Source organism: Lissotriton helveticus, chromosome 3_2 (assembly GCF_964261635.1).
Source record: "Lissotriton helveticus chromosome 3_2, aLisHel1.1, whole genome shotgun sequence".
In the NCBI taxonomy this organism is placed as follows: domain Eukaryota; kingdom Metazoa; phylum Chordata; class Amphibia; order Caudata; family Salamandridae; genus Lissotriton; species Lissotriton helveticus.
This window is the reverse complement of record NC_136062.1, coordinates 354,820,190-354,839,265: the sequence shown is the minus strand read 5'-3', so window position 1 is coordinate 354,839,265 and position 19,076 is coordinate 354,820,190. Positions and strand designations below refer to the sequence as shown.

The following is a 19,076-nucleotide window of genomic DNA, read 5'->3' as shown; positions in this document are numbered from 1 at the left end:
GCTGCAGCCCCTGGTAGGCCTTGGTGGCACCTATGCCCTGAGCACCTATAGTGCATGGTACAGGGGCTGACAAGGAGTCCATTTTCAATTTTGGTATGTACCTAGGGTACATGGAATCCGTTTTACAGAGAGAGCAGATAGCCTGGGGCCCTGATTAGCAGGGAACCAGGCCAACTAAGTCAAAAACCAGCTAAACACAAGGCAAAAAATCTGGGGTAACCATAGTCAGGTAGCCACCTTCCTACAACCGCCCAGAGATAAGACCACTCGATTGTATCAAAGGCCGTCGTGGCGTCCAAGGACGCCAAGATGGCCGGTTCACGCAGCGTCGGGGCCCTCGCGAGAACACCATGCAGACGTCGTAAATTTAAGGCCGTGTTACGGTGCGGGATAAAACCGGATTGATCCGGATGAATCAGGTCGCCAATAACCGTAATCAAACGATTAGCAAGCAATTTGGCGAGGATATTGGGTTCCACTTTTAAAAGCGAAATGGGTCTATAAGACGAGCAGCGATCCCGTGGTTTACCCTCCTTATGGAACACCACAATGGTCGCAAGACCCAGTTCTCTGGGGAGGGAACCATTATCTCGCGCAGCCAGAAACATAGCACGTAGATGGGGAGCCAAAGTATCAGGGCGTAACTTATACAGTTCCACAGGAAGGCCATTGGGACCCAGAGCCTTGCCGGATCGAAGGGAGCGCAGTGCGAGAGCCACCTCATCCACCGAGGGCGTGGCATCCAAGCAATCACGCTCCGATTCCGACAAACAGGGCAGCGCTATGTCCCGAAGCAACAAGTACGAATCCTCTTCAGGCCTGTCGGACACCGAGGTATAGACCTCTCGGAAATGATCAGCAAAGCAATGCCAACAGGATCAGTTACACCCACACCATCACACGTCACAATCACCGGAACCACTCGATTCGCTCTCTCTCTTCAGTCCAGCCAGGCAATCAATTTTCCTGCTTTATCACCCACATCATAGAGCCGTCCCTGCTGTGCCCTACTCATCGACTTTGCCGCATCAGTAACCACAGTTTTATATTCTAATTGTTTAAGGTGGAGGACATGTAATGCTTCTCGAGACACCCCCCGATCCAATGCAGTCTCCAGGTCTGTAATTTCTGTTTCGAGCTGAACAATTGTCTCGTTCTTACATTTCTTGGCACACCCCACCAAAGACAATACCTGTCCCCTGATCACAGTCTTAAAAGCTTCCCACAACGAGACAGGCAAGGATACAGAACCAACATTTTCAGTAAAATACAGATCAAACGATTTAATCAATTCAGCGCGTGTCTTGGGGTTGAGGAGATACCATGGGTTAATCGGAGCCACCCTGGCTTCGGCCCCGATGCTAAGATTGAAATGAAACCAAATAGGGGAATGATCCGATATGCCCCGGGCCAGGTGTCTAATCTCTCCAATCGAAGGGGACCGGTATATGGATATAATCTAATCTAGAAAGACTGCCATCAGCCCCCGAGTGAAAAGTAAACTGTGTTTGCTCTGGGTGCATTAGTCTCCAGCAATCTATAAGGCCCAATCTTTCCAGGAAGTCGCCCAACCAGGACTGCGCCGCAGGAAGATCTCGGGGGGGGGATAGCGGTCGCTCCTGCCAGAAATGACGGAGTTAAAATCACCACCCAGTATCAAAACACCCTCAGGGAGACCCAGCACCACCCGCCCCAGGTCCGTGAATGTCGTGGATTGCAAACCCGGGGGGACATAAACTGACACCAACGAGATTGGCTTTCCCTCCCACCGCCCGACAAGTGCAACATATCGACCCCTGGCATCGAGGATCATATCATCAACTTCGAGGGGGAGGGAAACCCTAAGCAGAATACCCACTCCTCTAGAACTAGATGTAAAACCAGAATGGGCAGCAAGACGATAACCCCTTCTATTAAGAGCATGGCAAGTGTTTCCTATCAAGTGTGTCTCTTGTAGCAAAACGACATCAGGCGAAAGGCGCCGCAGCAGCTGCATGACCACCCCTCTCTTTATGTGATCACCCAACCCATTCACATTCCAGCATAATACCTTCAACCCTCTACCCCCATCCAAGACCAGAATGAACTCCCATCGCAAAATGAGCATCACACCAGTGTCAAAGATAATGAAAGTACCGTGCCTTGAAGAAGAAAAAACAAACAACCCCAGAACACGTCCCCCTCTCCCCCCAACGTTCCCAACACAACTTCCCCCCACCCTGCACCCCTGCACCGACTCAAAAGCCACCCCAATTTGCAGTGTGCCTGTCGCCCTAGAGAATACAAACATGAACTAATCTACACAAAGAATACCCCAGAGGAGGAGAGGGTCCCGCCATCCCCGCTACCTCCGAGATACAAACGGAATGATCAATAAAAGTCAGTGAACTCCGGCTGAGCACGTTGAAAAATGTTCCGGACACAGGCACCGAAATCATTCTTGGTCCATCAGTCCCCCTTCCGCACCACTAGCATGTTCCTGGCCAGCGCGGCGAGTCGGCAGAGTGTCCAACCAGTCACTCACTTCCTCAGGCCTGATAAAGAAAAATTTTCGATTGTCATATTCAACGCGCAGTCGGGCCGGGAATAACATAGCATATTTCAGTTCCATATCCCTTAGTCGCCGTTTCACACCTTGAAATCCCATACGTTGTTTCTGGACCGATTGAGAAAAATCTGGATAAAAATTCACAGTGGGGTTCTCAAACTGCGTAGGGCCGCCTATCCGTGCCGCTTGCAAAATGGCGTCGCGATCTCTAAAGTTGAAGATGCGTGCAATAATCGTACGGGGGGGGGAAAACCGGGCTTCGCCTGTCCCCCTGGCACCCTGTGCGCACGTTCGATGGCAAAGAATTTGCTCAGGCCCTTTGGTACCAGATGATTAAGAATGAGGTCCTCCACTTGAAGATCAGTGGCGAGTGGACTAGATTCTTCCGGGACCCCAATAATACGCACGTTATTGCGCCGTGCGCGGCCTTCAAAATCCTCCAAGCGACGAGCAAAAAAGTCATTAGCAGATCGAAGATTGCGCACTTCTGTTTGCAAGTCGGACACGTCCGTGGTAAGGCTGGATGTCTTCAGGTCTAACGACTTCACTTTCTCATTTGTCTTGGCCAAGTCAGTGCGAATGAGGTTAACAGCGGTAGCCACAGTGTCCAATTTCAGGGCCAAGGCTATATACTGTTGGCCAATAGAAGACTGAATGCCAGCAATGGCGCCCATCACATCTTGTAGTGTTAAGTCCGCCAGCACAGCAGGATCATCGACAACCTCTTCCCGGGGCTTAGGTGCGCCACCAGGGGATCCTTTAGAAAGTGTATAGCGATCCATGACGTTAGTCTGGGTAGAACCTCCACGGATGGCGGTCTTGACCTTCCGCTTCTCACCCTCAGGCTTGCCCGTCATGGCGAGTCGGGTGCCCCGAAGGGAGGCTTGGGATCTGGTCCAAATGGCTCCTTTAAATCCACACACAGAAACACAGGAGGCAAAGTTGAGCCAAGAGGAGAACACCACCAAATAGTTGCCCGCTCGAAACTCAACGAGCTGACAGCGGGGCTCGTCCGATCAACAGACACACAGCATAAATGAGGCAGTGCACCGGAGAAACGAAACCGAAAGTGAAGTGAGGCTGTGGTCCGATCTCCGCACGCCGCTGTTGTTAAATTACGACCCGGGCACTGCCACCACTCAAGGTCCAGGCTGTCCCATGGAGAAGGCCGCGAAGTTCAAGACGGCAAAGCTCGGGGACCCTGCATCCGATTTCGACCCAAAAACCTGCTAGTACATCAGCCGGGTTGTGTCTTCAATGATCTACCATCAAATCAGGATTTTGTACAGGATAAATGCGGGATGCAGCAAGGGTCCTCGGGAGCCCTGTGCTCACGTGGCCATCTTGGATGCGCGCGAAGCTCCTCCCCCGGTGAGGCTACTTCTTAAAAAATCTTTTGATGACCTCTCCGAAAGAAGTACTAACTACTAATGGATAGCAGGAACGTTAAGTAAACTCAAGTATGTTTGTGTGTTATTTATATACAGACACAGACTTCCGAGGCCGTGGATGTGGGTCTGCCATGCAGCTTGCGGGCCAGTAGGGGCATCAGTCTTGCAGTGGGGGGCTGAATCAGTATTTCCTCCCAGGTTGTCGCTCTATCTCACCCGACACGTTTTGCAGACCACTAAAAATGGCTACGCCCTGCCTTTTCTACGGCCCCCTCACTATTCCTGTCGTACTACAGCACATTTTCTGTGCATTCAGTTATAGGAGTGTAGTTGTTGCTCTCCAAGGGAGCTATTGGGAGGATTCCAGACTCGGAAAGAGGAGACGGTTGTTATACTTGAAATTTCCTCATTCCTAAAAAAAGGATGAAGAGCTCGGGCCTATTCTTTTTTTTTTTTTTAAATGTTTTTTATTGTTTTTGTTGCTATTAAACAATAACAAAACACGACTACAGTTGGGCTGTAACACACAGTGCCATCTTAGAAGGGTTCATTATGCCCATAATAAATTCAAGGTGCTGTTTACATTTTAGCCAGGGACATTTAGGACGTTGCAATTGGGTTTCCCCTTAGTTTGCACCCTCACCTTAGTGGTGCCATATATATGTAATAAAAGGGGAGTTTAAGTCTTGGTAAGTAGTTTTAAATGCCAAATCGAAGCTGCAGTAAACTACCCACACATGCCCTGTATTGGCAGGCCTGGGACAAGTTTGAAAGGCTTCTTCAGTGGGTGGCACAATCAGTGCTACAGGCCCACTAAAAACATTTAATTAACAGGACCTGGGTATATGATGTATCCCTTCACAAGGGACTTACAAGTAAATCAGATATTCCAAACAGGTGTAAACCAATTATACCATGTTTAGAGAATGGAGCACATGTACTTTAGCACTGGCCAACATTGGTAAAGTGCCCAGAGCCCTCTAGCCAACAAAAAAATCTGCAAAAAGAGTAGGATGAAGGCAAAAGGTTTGAGGTGACTCTTCAGAGAGAGCCATTTTCCAACATATATCACTTGATAAATTAAGACATACATTTCATGATACAGCTGACACGTTTCACCAGTATATGACTTTCAAAACATTCTTTCAACAATAAACCTTCAAATCTGTTAATTATTAGTATATAAACTAACAGTAAAGCATTAGTTATTATCTGGAGTTATATGTGAATAAAAATGTCACATACTGTAATCTTAAGATGTTAATTACATAAATGTGCAATGTAGAAAGAGGATGAACAGATATATCGGGTTACAGTGGGGGTGCTTCCCTGGGCCAACAGAATGCTTTGTAGGGCACATTTGGTGCCCTCCTTGCATGGAGTAGCCTCCCCTCTGTCCAGCCCTTCCTCTGGGTAGGATCCCCAAGTCGTCCCATCCCTTTCTAAAGAGTACTTAAGTGCTCCCTTGTGGGTGTGCCCTCTGTTTCATTGTGGGACCAGACTCAATCCTGAAACTACATCGCTCCTCAATCGTTTGGACACTTGGACTTTGTAGGACTTCGACTGGAACCGAGACTGCACGAAGGAGGACTCTTCCTACTCCTGGTCTTGCTGTTCTACAAGTCTTCTTCGTGATCTGTGTCTATGCTTCATCTAGGGTCTCCAAAAGACCTGTGGGCATCAAGGACACCCGAAGAAATCTCCCTTTGGAGTTAAGGAGTCACTCCCCTGCATCTGTAGACACCACAATGAAGCTGACCGGTCTCCTGCTCCTGACATTCTACGGACATCCCGAGGCTCAGCAACACAGGTGGTGGTTCTGTTGCTCCCTAAATGCCTGGACTGTCTTCCCTGCAATTTGGAGGACAGTGTCCCTCGATGGGGCTGCTGGGATCAAACCCCTGTGCACTGTGTCAACTTGCAGTTGCCAAACCTTATTGGCTCTGTACTCCAGAGATCTTTGGGCTACAAGTCACGCCAGCACCTCACTTCCTGAAGACAGAGTCCTTACTGGGTCGTGGACCTCCGACTTTTGTGGGCTAATTGTAGTCCTCTTGTGACTCCTGTGCCTTCACCATGGGTCCTCTTGAGGGTCTTCTCTTGCTTCAGTGTGCTCCCCTGCTTGCTCAGAGCCTGCTCTGACTCTCCTGCCTTTGGTGAGTCCCTTGCACCTTGCTTGACCCATGTTTTCCTTTTCGTTGTCCATGCCAGTTGCAGCTACCAAGGCTTGTTGGTGCTCCCACCGGACACAGACCACCTAGACATCGCAATTCGACGTGGGACAGATTGTGCATGGCTCCTGGTCTTCCTCAGCATTGCCTGGTCCTCATAGCTGCAGCGACAACGTCGCCATTGCATCTTCTGAACCTCCCAGCATTGGTGGGCATTGTGCTACCGTACCTCCTGGTCACCTATGAGTGGCATAGACTCTGTCCCCTCTGCTTGCAGGTTCTTCACTTCAGGAATCCACCCTTGGATCCCACTGGACTCCTTAACAGTCTTCTCTAGAGGCATCTTCTTCAAAGTCTCCCATTGTTGTCTACGACAGGTTCCGACATCCCTTCACCCCTATGCACCAGGCTTCTCTGGAACATGTAACCTGGCTCCTGGGGCATCCATGGGTCAGGTGGCTCACCAACCTACTGTCTTCCTAAGGGGTTTCTTCGGGGTCCTTCTGGGAAAATGTCTACATAAAGTTGTAAAAAGTCACCCATGGACAACTGCCTTCAACCTAGAGAGTAAGGATATCAGCTGCCAACTCACCACCATTCTCAACACATCCATCACCACAGCCACCTTTCCAGGAGCATGGACACACACAGAAGTGAGACCTCTCCTCGAGTGACCCTCCACCAACTCACATGAACTCCGGAACTACCGCCCAATCTCACTGCACCCTTTTCCTAGTCAAAGTCCTCGAGAAGGTCATCAAGTAGCAGCTCACCGAACACTTTTAGAGAAACAACCTGCTAGACGCCTCCCAACCGGGTTGGATGAAATCCGATAGACACTTCTCCATACCCAACTGAAAGCACCGGTACCCAACACTTCATCAGAAAATCCATTTAGTAGGGGGTGTAACTCCCTAAACACCCCCTGAAGCTACGCCACAGGGTAAGGCTGCAATTTGGAGGACAGTGTCCCTCGATGGGGCTGCTGGGATCAAACCCCTGTGCACTGTGTCAACTTGCAGTTGCCAAACCTTATTGGCTCTGTACTCCAGAGATCTTTGGGCTACAAGTCGCTCCAGCACCTCACTTCCTGAAGACAGAGTCCTTACTGTGTCGTGGACCTCTGACTTTTGTGGGCTACTTGTAGTCCTCTTGTGACTCCTGTGCCTTCAGCTTGGATCCTTTTGAGGGTCTTCTCTTGCTTCAGTGTGCTCCCCTGCTTGCTCAGAGCCTGTTCTGACTCTCCTGCCTTTGGTGAGTCCCTTGCACCTTACTTGACCCATGTTTTCCTTTTCGTTGTCCATGCCAGTTGCAGCTACCAAGGCTTGTTGGTGCTCCCGCTGGACACAGACCACCTAGACATCGACATTCGACGTGGGACAGATTGTGCATGGCTCTTGGTCTTCCTCAGCATTGCCTGGTCCTCATAGCTGCAGCGACAAGGTCGCCGTTGCATCTTCTGAACCTCCCAGCATTGGTGGGCATTGTGCTACCGTGCCTCCTGGTCACCTATGAGTGGCATAGACTCTGTCCCCTCTGCTTGCAGGTTCTTCACTTCAGGAATCGACCCTCGGATCCCACTGGACTCCTTAACAGTCTTCTCCAGAGGCATCTTCTTCACAGTCTCCCATTGTTGTCTACGACAGGTTCCGACATTTCTTCACCCCTATGCACCAGGCTTCTCTGGAGCATGTAACATGGCTCCTGGGGCATCCATGGGTCAGATGGCTCGCCAACCTACTCTCTTCCTAAGGGGTTTCTTCGGGGAAAATGTCTACATAAAGTTGTAAAAAGTCACCCATGGACAACTGCCTTCAACCTAGAGAGTAAGGATATCAGCTGCCAACTCACCACCATTCTCAACACATCCATCACCACAGCCACCTTTCCAGGAGCATGGACACACACAGAAGTGAGACCTCTCCTCGAGTGACCCTCCACCAACTCACATGAACTCCGGAACTACCGCCCAATCTCACTGCACCCTTTTCCTAGTCAAAGTCCTCGAGAAGGTCATCAAGTAGCAGCTCACCGAACACTTTTATAGAAACAACCTGCTAGACGCCTCCCAACCCGGTTGGTGAAATCCGACAGACACTTCTCCATACCCAACTGAAAGCACCGGTACCCAACACTTCATCAGAAAATCCATTTAGTAGGGGGTGTAACTCCCTAAACACCCCCTGAAGCTACGCCCCAGGGTAAGGCTGCAATTTGGAGGACAGTGTCCCTCGATGGGGCTGCTGGGATCAAACCCCTGTGCACTGTGTCAACTTGCAGTTGCCAAACCTTATTGGCTCTGTACTCCAGAGATCTTTGGGCTACAAGTCGCTCCAGCACCTCACCTCCTGAAGACAGAGTCCTTACTGCGTAGTGGACCTCCGACTTTTGTGGGCTACTTGTAGTCCTCTTGTGACTCCTGTGCCTTCAACTTGGGTCCTCTTGAGGGTCTTCTCTTGCTTCAGTGTGCTCCCCTGCTTGCTCAGAGCCTGCTCTGACTCTCCTGCCTTTGGTGAGTCCATTGCACCTTGCTTGACCCATGTTTTCCTTTTCGTTGTCCACGCCAGTTGCAGCTACCCAGTCTTGTTGGTGCTCCCGCCGGACACAGACCACCTAGACATCGACATTCTACGTGGAACAGATTGTGCATGGCTCTTAGTTTTCCTCAGCATTGCCTGGTCCTCATAGCTGCAGCGACAAGGTCGCCGGTGCATCTTCTGAACCTCCGAGCATTGGTGGGCATTGTGCTACCGTGCCTCCTTGTCACCTATGAGTGGCATAGACTCTGTCCCCTCTGCTTGCAGGTTTTTCACTTCAGGAATCCACGTTTGGATCCCACTGGACTCCTTAACAGTCTTCTCCAGAGGCATCTTCTTCAAAGTCTTCCATTGTTGTCTACGACAGGTTTCGACATCCCTTCACCCCTATGCACCAGGCTTCTCTGGAGCATGTAACCTGGCTCCTGGGGCATCCATGGGTCAGGTGGCTCGCCAACCTACTGTCTTCCTAAGGGGTTTCTTCAGGGTCCTTCAGGGAAAATGTCTACATAAAGTTGTAAAAAGTCACCCATGGACAACTGCCTTCAACCTAGAGAGTAAGGATATCAGCTGCCAACACACCACCATTCTCAACACATCCATCACCACAGCCACCTTTCCAGGAGCATGCACACACACAGAAGTGAGACCTCTCCTCGAGTGACCCTCCACCAACTCACAAGAACTCCGGAACTACCGCCCAATCTCACTGCACCCTTTTCCTAGTCAAAGTCCTCGAGAAGGTCATCAAGTAGCAGCTCATCGAACACTTTTAGAGAAACAACCTGCTAGACACCTCCCAACCCGGTTGGTGAAATCCGACAGACACTTCTCCATACCCAACTGAAAGCACCTGTACCCAACACTTCATCAGAAAATCCATTTAGTAGGGGGTGTAACTCCCTAAACACCCCCTTGAAGCTACGGCACTGGGTAAGGCTGATGTCTGAGGGCGAAACCATTGTAGCTATTATGAATGGAAACGTAGTATTAGAGACAACCTTATATTTTTAGAAAATGGCAAGCCTTTCGGCAAAATGAAAATATTATGTGCAGCTAAATGCAATTGGTCGTTCCTCAACATCTCACACTTTTCGATGTACAACTGTAGCGCAGACGCCCAGAACCAATTGTTTTGTCCACCGGACAAGTAGGCTCAACTTTCACAGCACGAGCTCAAGGCCTTGGCCACCAGTTTACAGAGCCACAGTACCCTTTTCACAAAAAAGGATTGGTTGCTGCTAAGGCGAGGTATGCGTCAATATATGTGAGGTTCTCAAATTGGTATATATGGTTTGTTAATGCAAAGCCCTTACTGTTAGAATGAGCACTCCAAGGAAAGACAGTGAGCTGTCAACTCAACTTGAACTTGACAGTGGTTCCAGTCTACAAATGTATGGTGATTTATTTATAATGCTCCCAGACTCTCCTTCATTCTGGGTAAATTCTTAAGAAAGAGAAGAAGCACGGTTGGAGATTTTGGGCCATATGTATCAATATATTTCCCCTTAAACACAGAATGAGCAAAACCTTTCGATACATCTGGCCCTTAAGTTTGAAAGCAACCAATGTACCCAAAAGTTATTTGCAACTTGAATGCCGGAAGGTTGTAGACAGTTTTGATGAGCTATTGTGCAATGTGTTTGCTTTGAAAATAAATTGAACCCCAAAAATATTTGCAACTCGAGGGTAAAAACCGAAACGTGACAACATCCTGATTTGTGTCCCTGCATTACATACATACTTGGAGCTTGAAGTACGAGGGATGTTATTTAAGTGAAGAATGTAGTAACTATTGTAGTGTGTTTGAGAGCATGAAATCCTGATGTAGTGCATCAATTATCTAGGCCTGATGCCATGGGCCTCCGAAGCCCAAGAAAGCGATGTAAAATCAAATATTTAATTTTGTCAAAGGAACCTTAATTAACTCTGGTAAAATTTGCGAACACGCAGGTAGATTCATCAAGCATTTTTGCAAGCGCAAACGGTGCGAATCGCAAAAATCGGCCGTTTGCGCCCGCAAAAATTGCATTTGGGATTCATCAATGGTCATGCTCTCGCAATTTGAGAAGTCGCAAATAATTGCGAGTTCTCAAATTGCGAATGCATTTAAGGAATCGCAATTTGCGATTCCTTATATGCAATGCATGAACCATTTTTGAATTGCGAAATCGCTATTTTTGGCCGCTATTTACCGCGAAGTCTGACTTCATGGTAAATAGTGAAAACTTAGAAAAATGCACTTTAGTGCATTTTTCTACGTTGTATGTTACACGCACACATGTTCTTTGGACATGTGTGTGCACAACATCAGTCTACATTTACATTTCAGGGGTGCTACAGGGTGTCCTTTGGACACCCCTGGCACCCTTGAAATCGCATCCTTATTTGCGATTAGCAAATTGCTAATCGCAAATAAGGAATGACTCCCCATTCATTCCTATGGGCCAGGCCCATAGGAATGAATGGGGAGTCATTCCTTATTTGCGATGAGCAATGTGCTAATCGCAAATAAGGAAGCTGTAGAAATCGCAAATAAAATTGCGATTTCTACATGAATCCCGTTTTGCAGGTCCTTAATAGCGATTCCTTAATAATCGCTATTAAGGACTCGCAAAACGGGACAATGATGAATCTGGGGGATGGTGTTATTCTCATGACATAAACTAAATATTGCAAAAGTGAAAACGGTTTCAAGAACGCAGCACTTACTGTATATTTTCCCCTTTTTGTGTGTTTGCTTTCTTAGGCGCTGGCTGGTTACTTCGACGTTTTGTTCGAGAAGCATTGCAACAACAAGGTCGGTCCCTTTTACTTTACATATTCAAATGTAATTAGTAAGGATGTAATGCGTGTTTCTGTTTATGTGTAGCCCCGAGGTGTTTGGGAGTAAGCATATTTTGCTTTTCGATTGACTGTTTTCGTGTTATGGGTTAATGTAGCGTGTTATTAAAAAGCGTGTCCTTCATCTGTGACGTCTGAACCCTGTCATTACAGGTCCTGTTCTCCACCGGCCCCCAGAGCCCCAAAACCCACTGGAAGCAGACCGTTTTCCTGCTGGACAATCCAATTTCAGTAAAAACAGGTAGGGCTGTGTCTTGAGCGCGGCGAGGCCCTGCTGCGGGTAGATGTGACCCGGGTAATGTAACAGGCATTGCTAAGCAGGGCTGCAGTGGGGTTGAAATGATAATAACTAACAGTGCGTTTAGAAGAATAGAAAATATTATTTTTGCATCCAATAATCACAAGGTGCTGACTGGGCGAAAACAAATGTCTTGCTAGGAAATAGTACATTAAAGCATTTTATTTTGTAAGTAGCCTTGATATTTGTCGATTTGCGCAAGGATCATATATCGGGAAGAAAAACTCTCTTGCTTTTTCGGAGAGATGTCTTGTACCTCGAGCTCCCTAAACTTGTTTGTGACCGTTCAGGGGCACATCCACTTCTGATGATGCTTCCTAACCGGTACATCCTTTTGTAAGGCACACTACCATGCAGCCTCCCATTTGAAACAATTCCACTCTTTGGTATCTGACAGAGTAGCACCCTAACCACCCCTTAGACGCCACCGCTTACAACTCTTAGAAACATCACACTTTTGAAGGACCCGGTGGCCGATCCCTCAATGCTGTTACCGTGTTGCAAATTTTAAATTTACCTTTAGCTGCAAAAAATTCTAAAAGATGTGGGCAAGAAAACTAAAGGAGCACTTGCAGCAAGACTTTGTGCTTTATGAACACCTGTCTGGGTTCAGGCCAGTGATCGCAATGGAAAGCACTCAAGCCCACATAGGAGAAAGAGTTCTGTCCCACCTTAGGTAAAGCAATTTAGAAAGAAGGGGACCCCTACTAATGATAGACTCACTATTTGTAGGGAAAGAGTCTTTTAGACTATATTGGTAACGTACCTTATAGTGAGCTGATTAATTGAGCCAAATGCAAACTAGGAAACTATTCTGACAGGCAAAATCCAAACATATATAGACAACAAAAGTGATGACTATTGTGTTTATGTAAAAATATATTTTGTTTTATTTTAATCATTTTCTTGTGGGTTGATACATCTTTCATATTTTTCTTTTCATATTAATATAAACTGACAGACAAATATAAATATACTTATTGTGCAACAAAAAAACAGCTAATCAAAAAACATACAAGTGAAAGAATTATTAACAAAAGAATACACATATTCAAATGACAATGATGGTACATAGGGCTATTGGAGTAAGCAAAGCGGTGGGTGGAGTCTCTACGCGCGTTTCGGCATTTGCCTTCTTCAGGAGTCCGTCATTTGCAATAAAACATATACATCACAAAAAAACGGTGGGCACAACTTTCTTCTATAGTAGGTATTTTGGTTAGATACTACAACTCATCAATCGTCGTTTTCAATGCCCTCAGGCGTTGTGAAGAGATTCTTCGCATATAGTGAATATTTTATATTTATTATTCTTGTTGGGTTCACGGGGTTGATAAAATAATATAGATCTTCAGTCACCTCAGTAAGATCTTTGCATACCCTGTTGGGGTGGCAGCGATGTTTTTATCCCATTTGGAGAACAACAGGAGGGCGCCGCACGAAAATTACAGTTGCATCCTTAATAAATGGGCTGCATAGTATACCGTACTTGGGATCTACGTTTAAAAACTGATGCGGCGATAGGTGATGGTCAGCTGTTGCGCTAACTTCCTCGCCAATGTAAATGTTCGCTAGGGGGTCTCAAGGGCGTCCCTTCTTGTTCTAGTACTTGATGTTATCGGCTCTTAACCTTGGTGCGCAGTTAGTGCTCGATGTAGAATGGGGTTCTGGAAGGCGACCCTCCTCAAACTGATGATGCAAAACGTGTCCTTAGGTAAAGGCAAGCAGCCACAGGTCAGTAGACCTCCCCGTGACACACGATGTGGTGGGCCAAGGCACGCTACTGAAGAGACTTCAACAATAGGAGGGTGTGACCAATCCTGCCTAGCAATGATCATTCCTTCCTTTCTGAAAGAAAATTGTCTGATAGGTTCAGTAGACATCAACACGAAATATGGCATACAGCGTACAACAATGCATGTGTCTCTGACCGCCACTCTTCAACCTGTAGGTGCTTCCATTGACACAAGTGCTAAGGAGCTACCGGGTTCCCTTCCAGTTGTATGCAATAGCCACATTCTCATCAGTCTGGCCTACAACTTGATAAGTCCACCATTTGCCTCAAACTCATTTACAGTTGTTTGAAAGCTTCCTTTGCCTCAATGCAACCAAATCTAAAATAATGATTGGTAGAACAACAACCATATCATCCCCATTTGAATGGCCTACCTGTCTGAGGAGACCCCTAAGTACTTCACTGCAAGTAAGAAACCTTGTGGTCACCTTTGACACTAACCTTTCTTTTCCCCCTACATACATTTAGTGGTCAAAAGCTGCAACTTCCAGCTATCCTTGATGCGCTAAATCCTCTCTCTTCCAAAGATATCCTCAGTTTTAGGACTGGTGCATTTTGCAAGAGAACATGTTAGACAGGTGGGTTTTGCATATTGTCCTCAAAGGTTATGCCTTACTCTTCCTTTTTTTCCCCACCGCACCTTCCACCATCCACCCAGCAATTGACGAAGGTTAATCTACCCATTCTGCAGGAAGTGCAAGCCCTTTTGACCAGTGGGGCTGTCAAGGGGTTGCTAGCACCAGAAGAAGGAGATGGTTGTAATTATCGCTACTTTCTAGGCCACAAGAAGGACAGAGGTCTCCGACCTACTCCAGATCTTCACCCTTTCAATGTATTTCTCCGGAAGAAGAAATTCAAAACGCTCACCCTGGCTCAAGTCTTGTCTGCTCTCAACCCTAGAAACAGGATGGTGGTGTTTGAATTGCAGGAAACCTGTTTCCATATTTCTTCTCTTCCCGACACTACCTGCAGTTCGTGGTGGGGGAGGAGCATTTTCAGTTCACTTTGGTCTCACCCGCGCCACTCGAGTGTTCTTGAAAGTGATGGCGGTGGTGGCAGCACAACTTTGGAGGTCATGGGTGCCAGTAGTTCTCCTTTCTCAACAACTGTCTGTTCAAGGCAGCTCACCCCAGGCAGTCGTCGGCCATCTCCAGACTATGGCAGACCTCCTGCCATTTTTGGGGTTCACTATAAACATGTCAAGGTCACACTCCACTCCCTATCAGATGCTCCACTACATTGTCACGGTTCGGTTTCGTGCCTTTCCTTCAGGAGAGATATTCCATGACATTCAAACTATGAGACGTCAATCTTTCATCCTCGGTCCTGAATATTAGTGAGGTCGACACTGAGGCCTCTGGGACTGATGGCCTCCTGCATCAGGCTGGTCGAGCACGCCAGTTGGTATATGTGGGCTCCGCAGTGGGATCTGAAGTCCCAGTGGGTCCAACGTCAATAAGACCTTTCCCACCATGTTCAGATTTCAGAAGAGACTGTGAAAGGCTTGTAGTGGTGGCTACTAGACCAGGATTGGGTCAGCAGAAGAACCCGCTCCTTTCTCAAGTTCAAGTTCAAGTTCAAGTTCAAGTTCAAGCATTTATAAAGCGCACTACTCACCCAGAGGGTCTCAAGGCGCTGGGGGGAGGGGATTACTGTTTATCGAATAGCCATGTTTTCAGTTCTTTTCTGAAGGAGATGTGATTCTGAGTAAGGCGGAGGTGGGTGGGGAGTGAGTTCCAGGTCTTGGCAGCCAGGAAGGAGAAGGATCTGCCACCCATGGTGGTTTTTCGGATGCGCGGGACTGCGGCGAGGGCTTGATTGGATGATCTTAGTTGGCGGGTGGGATTGTAGAAGGACAGTCGGGTATTGAGGCATTCGGGTCCTAGCTTATAGAGGGCCTTGTGTGCGTGGGTAAGAAGGCGGAAGGTAATTCTTTTGTTGACGGGAAGCCAGTGGAGGTTTTTTAAGTGACCGGTGATGTGCTCTCGGCGCGGGATGTCTAATATGAGTCTCGCTGATGCGTTTTGGATGCGCTGGAGCTTTTTCTGCAATTTTGTTGTAATTCCGGTGTAGAGTGTGTTGCCATAGTCCAGTCGACTCGTGACCAGTGCATGGGTGACAGTCTTTCATGTTTCGAGGGGGATCCAGCGGAAGATCTTTTTGAGAATGCGGAGGACGTTGAAGCAGGAGGACGATACGGCGTTGACTTGTCTGGACATCGAGAGGGAGGAGTCTAGAATGAAGCCAAGGTTACGTGCATGGTCTGTGGGTGTGGGCGCAGATCCCAAAGCGGAAGGCCACCAGGAGTCGTCCCAAGCTGAGGGGGAGGATCCTAGGATGAGCACCTCCGTTTTGTCAGAGTTGAGTTTTAAGCGGCTCTGTTTCATCCATTCGGCTACTTCTTTCATACCTTCGTGAAGGTTGTTTTTGGCGGTGTTGGGGTCTTTGGTGAGGGAAAGGATTAGCTGGGTGTCGTCGGCGTAGGAGATGATGTTGAGATTGTGTTGACGTGCGATGGAGGCGAGGGGACTCGTGTAGACGTTGAAGAGGGTGGAACTGAGTGAGGAGCCTTGAGGTACGCCGCAGATGACTTCGGTGGGCTCTGAGTAGAAAGGGGGGAGTCGGACTCTCTGGGTTCTCCCGGCTAGGAACGAGATGATCCAGTCCAAGGCTTTTCCTTGTATGCCGATGTTGTTGAGGCGTTGTATGAGGGTGTTGTGACAGACCGTGTCGAAGGCGGCGGAGAGGTCGAGTAGAATGAGGGCCACTGTTTCACCGTTGTCCAGGAGTGCTCGGATGTCGTCGGTCGCCGCAATGAGGGCGGTTTCGGTGCTGTGTTTGGCTCGAAAGCCGTTCTGTGAGGGATCCAGGGAGTTGTTGGATTCAAGGAAGGCTGCGAGTTGGCTATTGACGGCTTTCTCGATGACCTTGGCCGGGAAAGGGAGGAGGGAAATGGGTCGGTAGTTTTTCAATTCTGAGGGGTCTGCTGTTGGTTTTTTCAGAAGGGCGCTGAGTTCGGCGTGTTTCCATAATTCTGGAAAGGTGGCGGAGTTGAAGGAGCAGTTGATGACATCGCGGAGTTGGGGAGCGATGATGGAGTCAGCTTTGTTGAAGATGTAGTGGGGACAGGGGTCAGAAGGTGAGCCAGAGTGGATTGAGTTCATGAGGCGAATGGTGTCTTCAATGGTGATTGGGTTCCAGGAGTTGAGGTAGTTAGTTGGAGGGGTGGGATCTGAAGGGGGTGGGGTGAGTTGGTCATTGGGAGTATTCTTGAAGCTGTTGTGGATGTCGGCAATTTTGTTGTAGAAGAAGGAGGATAGCGCATCGCAGAGGTCTTGGGAGTTAGTGATGTCGTTGGATGCTGCGGGGGGGTTGGTGAATTCTTTGACGATATTGAAGAGTTCCTTGCTGTTATGAGAATTGTTGTAGAGACGGTCCTTTAATGCTGATTTCTTGGCGGATCGAATCAGTTGGTGGTGTTTGCGGGTTGCTGTCTTGAGGGAGGCCATGTTGTCTGAGGTTGGTTCTTTTCTCCAATTCTTCTCCAGGGTGCGGCATGTCTTCTTGGATTTTTTAAGGTCATCATTGAACCAGGGAGCTTTTTTGCTGGATGATTTCGACTGGTGTTTTTTCAGGGGTGCTAGTTCGTCCGCACTGTGGGTAATCCAATGCCTGAGGTTGGTGGCCGCTAGGTCTGGGTCCGTTGCTAGGGTGGGAGTGTTTTGGCTGAGTGATGTGAGGAGTTGGTCGGTGGTGATTTTGTTCCATTTTCTTCGTGGAATGTATTGTTTACGGTTGTGGGTCAGGGTTGTTTTGTAGCTGAAGTGAACACAGCTGTGATCCGTCCAGTGGAGAGCTGTAGTGTGATCGAAGGAGATGTGCTTGCTGGAGATGAAGATAGGGTCGAGCGTGTGTCCGGCTATGTGAGTGGGGGTGTCAACAAGTTGTTTGAGTCCGAGATTGGACAGGTTGTCCAGAAGGGTGGTGGTGTTGTTGTCGAGAATGTTGTCAAGGTGGTAGTTGAGGTCTCCTAGAAGAATGTAGTTCTCGGAGGCGAGGGCGTGCGGGCTGACGAAGTCAGTGATGTCGTCGCTGAATTGAGATCGGGTGCCTGGGGGCCTGTAAATGAGGGTTCCTCTAAATGTGGTCCTGGGGTCGGTGTGGATCTGAAAGTGGAGGTGTTTGGCGGTTGCAAGATTGTCGTCAGAGCTGGATGTAATTTTGATGGTGTTTCTATGGACGATGGCGATGCCTCCACCAGTTTGGTCGGTGCTGTCTTTTCGAATGATCTTGTAAGTGTCCGGTATGGCTATGGCGATGTCGGGGGCAGAAGAAGCATTCATCCATGTTTCAGTAAGGAAGGCTATGTCAGGTGACGCAGTGTCGATTAGGTCCCAGAGTTCGGTTGCATGTCTGTGGACCGAGCAGGTGTTCAGTAGGATGCATTTCAAGTCGTTGGGTTCGGAGCTGTGCGTGGAGGAAGTGTGTTTGGTGATGGTCCTGAAGCAGTTGAACTTGCAGGAGAGGCAGGCGAATGGGCCGTGGGTACGTCCTGGGGTAGCTTCGCAGCAAAGTGGGGTGCGTCCGGGGTTGAGGGCGAGGAGAGTAGCGGCATCATAAGTTACTCTGGGGGGTTGGGAGCGGCATAGAGCAGGGGGACGGGCGCTGGGCGCGGTCCAGGTGCGGACGGGCGTAGACGGGCTTACCTTTGGCGCACCTTCGGCGCGGCCGCAGCGCGTGGACGCTGCGCGTTGGGTCATTGGACATAAATGGAGAGTGGAGGGGGCGGAGCGTGGGCGGGGCAGCTGGGAGGCGGGAGCTGGGAGGAGACACGGGCACAAACAATGTAAACAAACACTCCACAAAATGGCAGCCCGGTAGCAGAAACGATACTGGGGCACAGCCGGAGTGCGAGATAAGGTACACCAAATGTTAAAATATTTCAAACACAGTGCAGGCGCTTTTAACCTTCCCCGCAATGCAGGTCAATGAGCATAAATTAAGTAGGCACTAAAATGATGTCAGGCGCGATACAAACGCTGTAATAGGGCAAGCTGGCATAAAATAAATATTAACGATACCAAGCGCTGCGTGCACTACGAGGCGCTCAATCAGGACAATCAGGCAGCAATCAGGGCAATCAGGTGGCTGGAAGCGAAGCGTCTGTAAGGAGGCAAAGCGCGTGTGGAGCAACCGCTGTGCTTAAGGTCCAGCTGGTTACAGATTGCGAGAGGACGGGGCGAGGTAGCTGAGCTCGTGGGTGGGCGGGGCAGCTGGGAGGCGGGAGCTGGGAGGAGACAAGGGCACAAACAATGTAAACAAACACTCCACAAAATGGCAGCCCGGTAGCAGAAACGAAACTGGGGCACAGCCGGAGTGCGAGATAAGGTACACCAAATGTTAAAATATTTCAAACACAGTGCTGGCGCTTTTAACCTTCCCCGCAATGCAGGCCAATGAGCATAAATTAAGTAGGCACTAAAATGATGTCA

General features: G+C 48.6%; 1 protein-coding gene across 1 annotated transcript in view; it reads left to right on the top strand.

Moving 5' to 3' along the window:
• The window catches only part of PRMT3 (protein arginine methyltransferase 3), a 919,521-nt gene that overhangs the window by 719,384 nt on the left and 181,061 nt on the right, over positions 1-19,076 (top strand). Inside the window, exons 14-15 of the mRNA XM_078684663.1 lie at positions 11,397-11,447; positions 11,645-11,732. Coding sequence (XP_078540789.1) covers positions 11,397-11,447; positions 11,645-11,732 — 139 coding nt within the window. The remainder of the gene's footprint in view (positions 1-11,396; positions 11,448-11,644; positions 11,733-19,076) is intronic.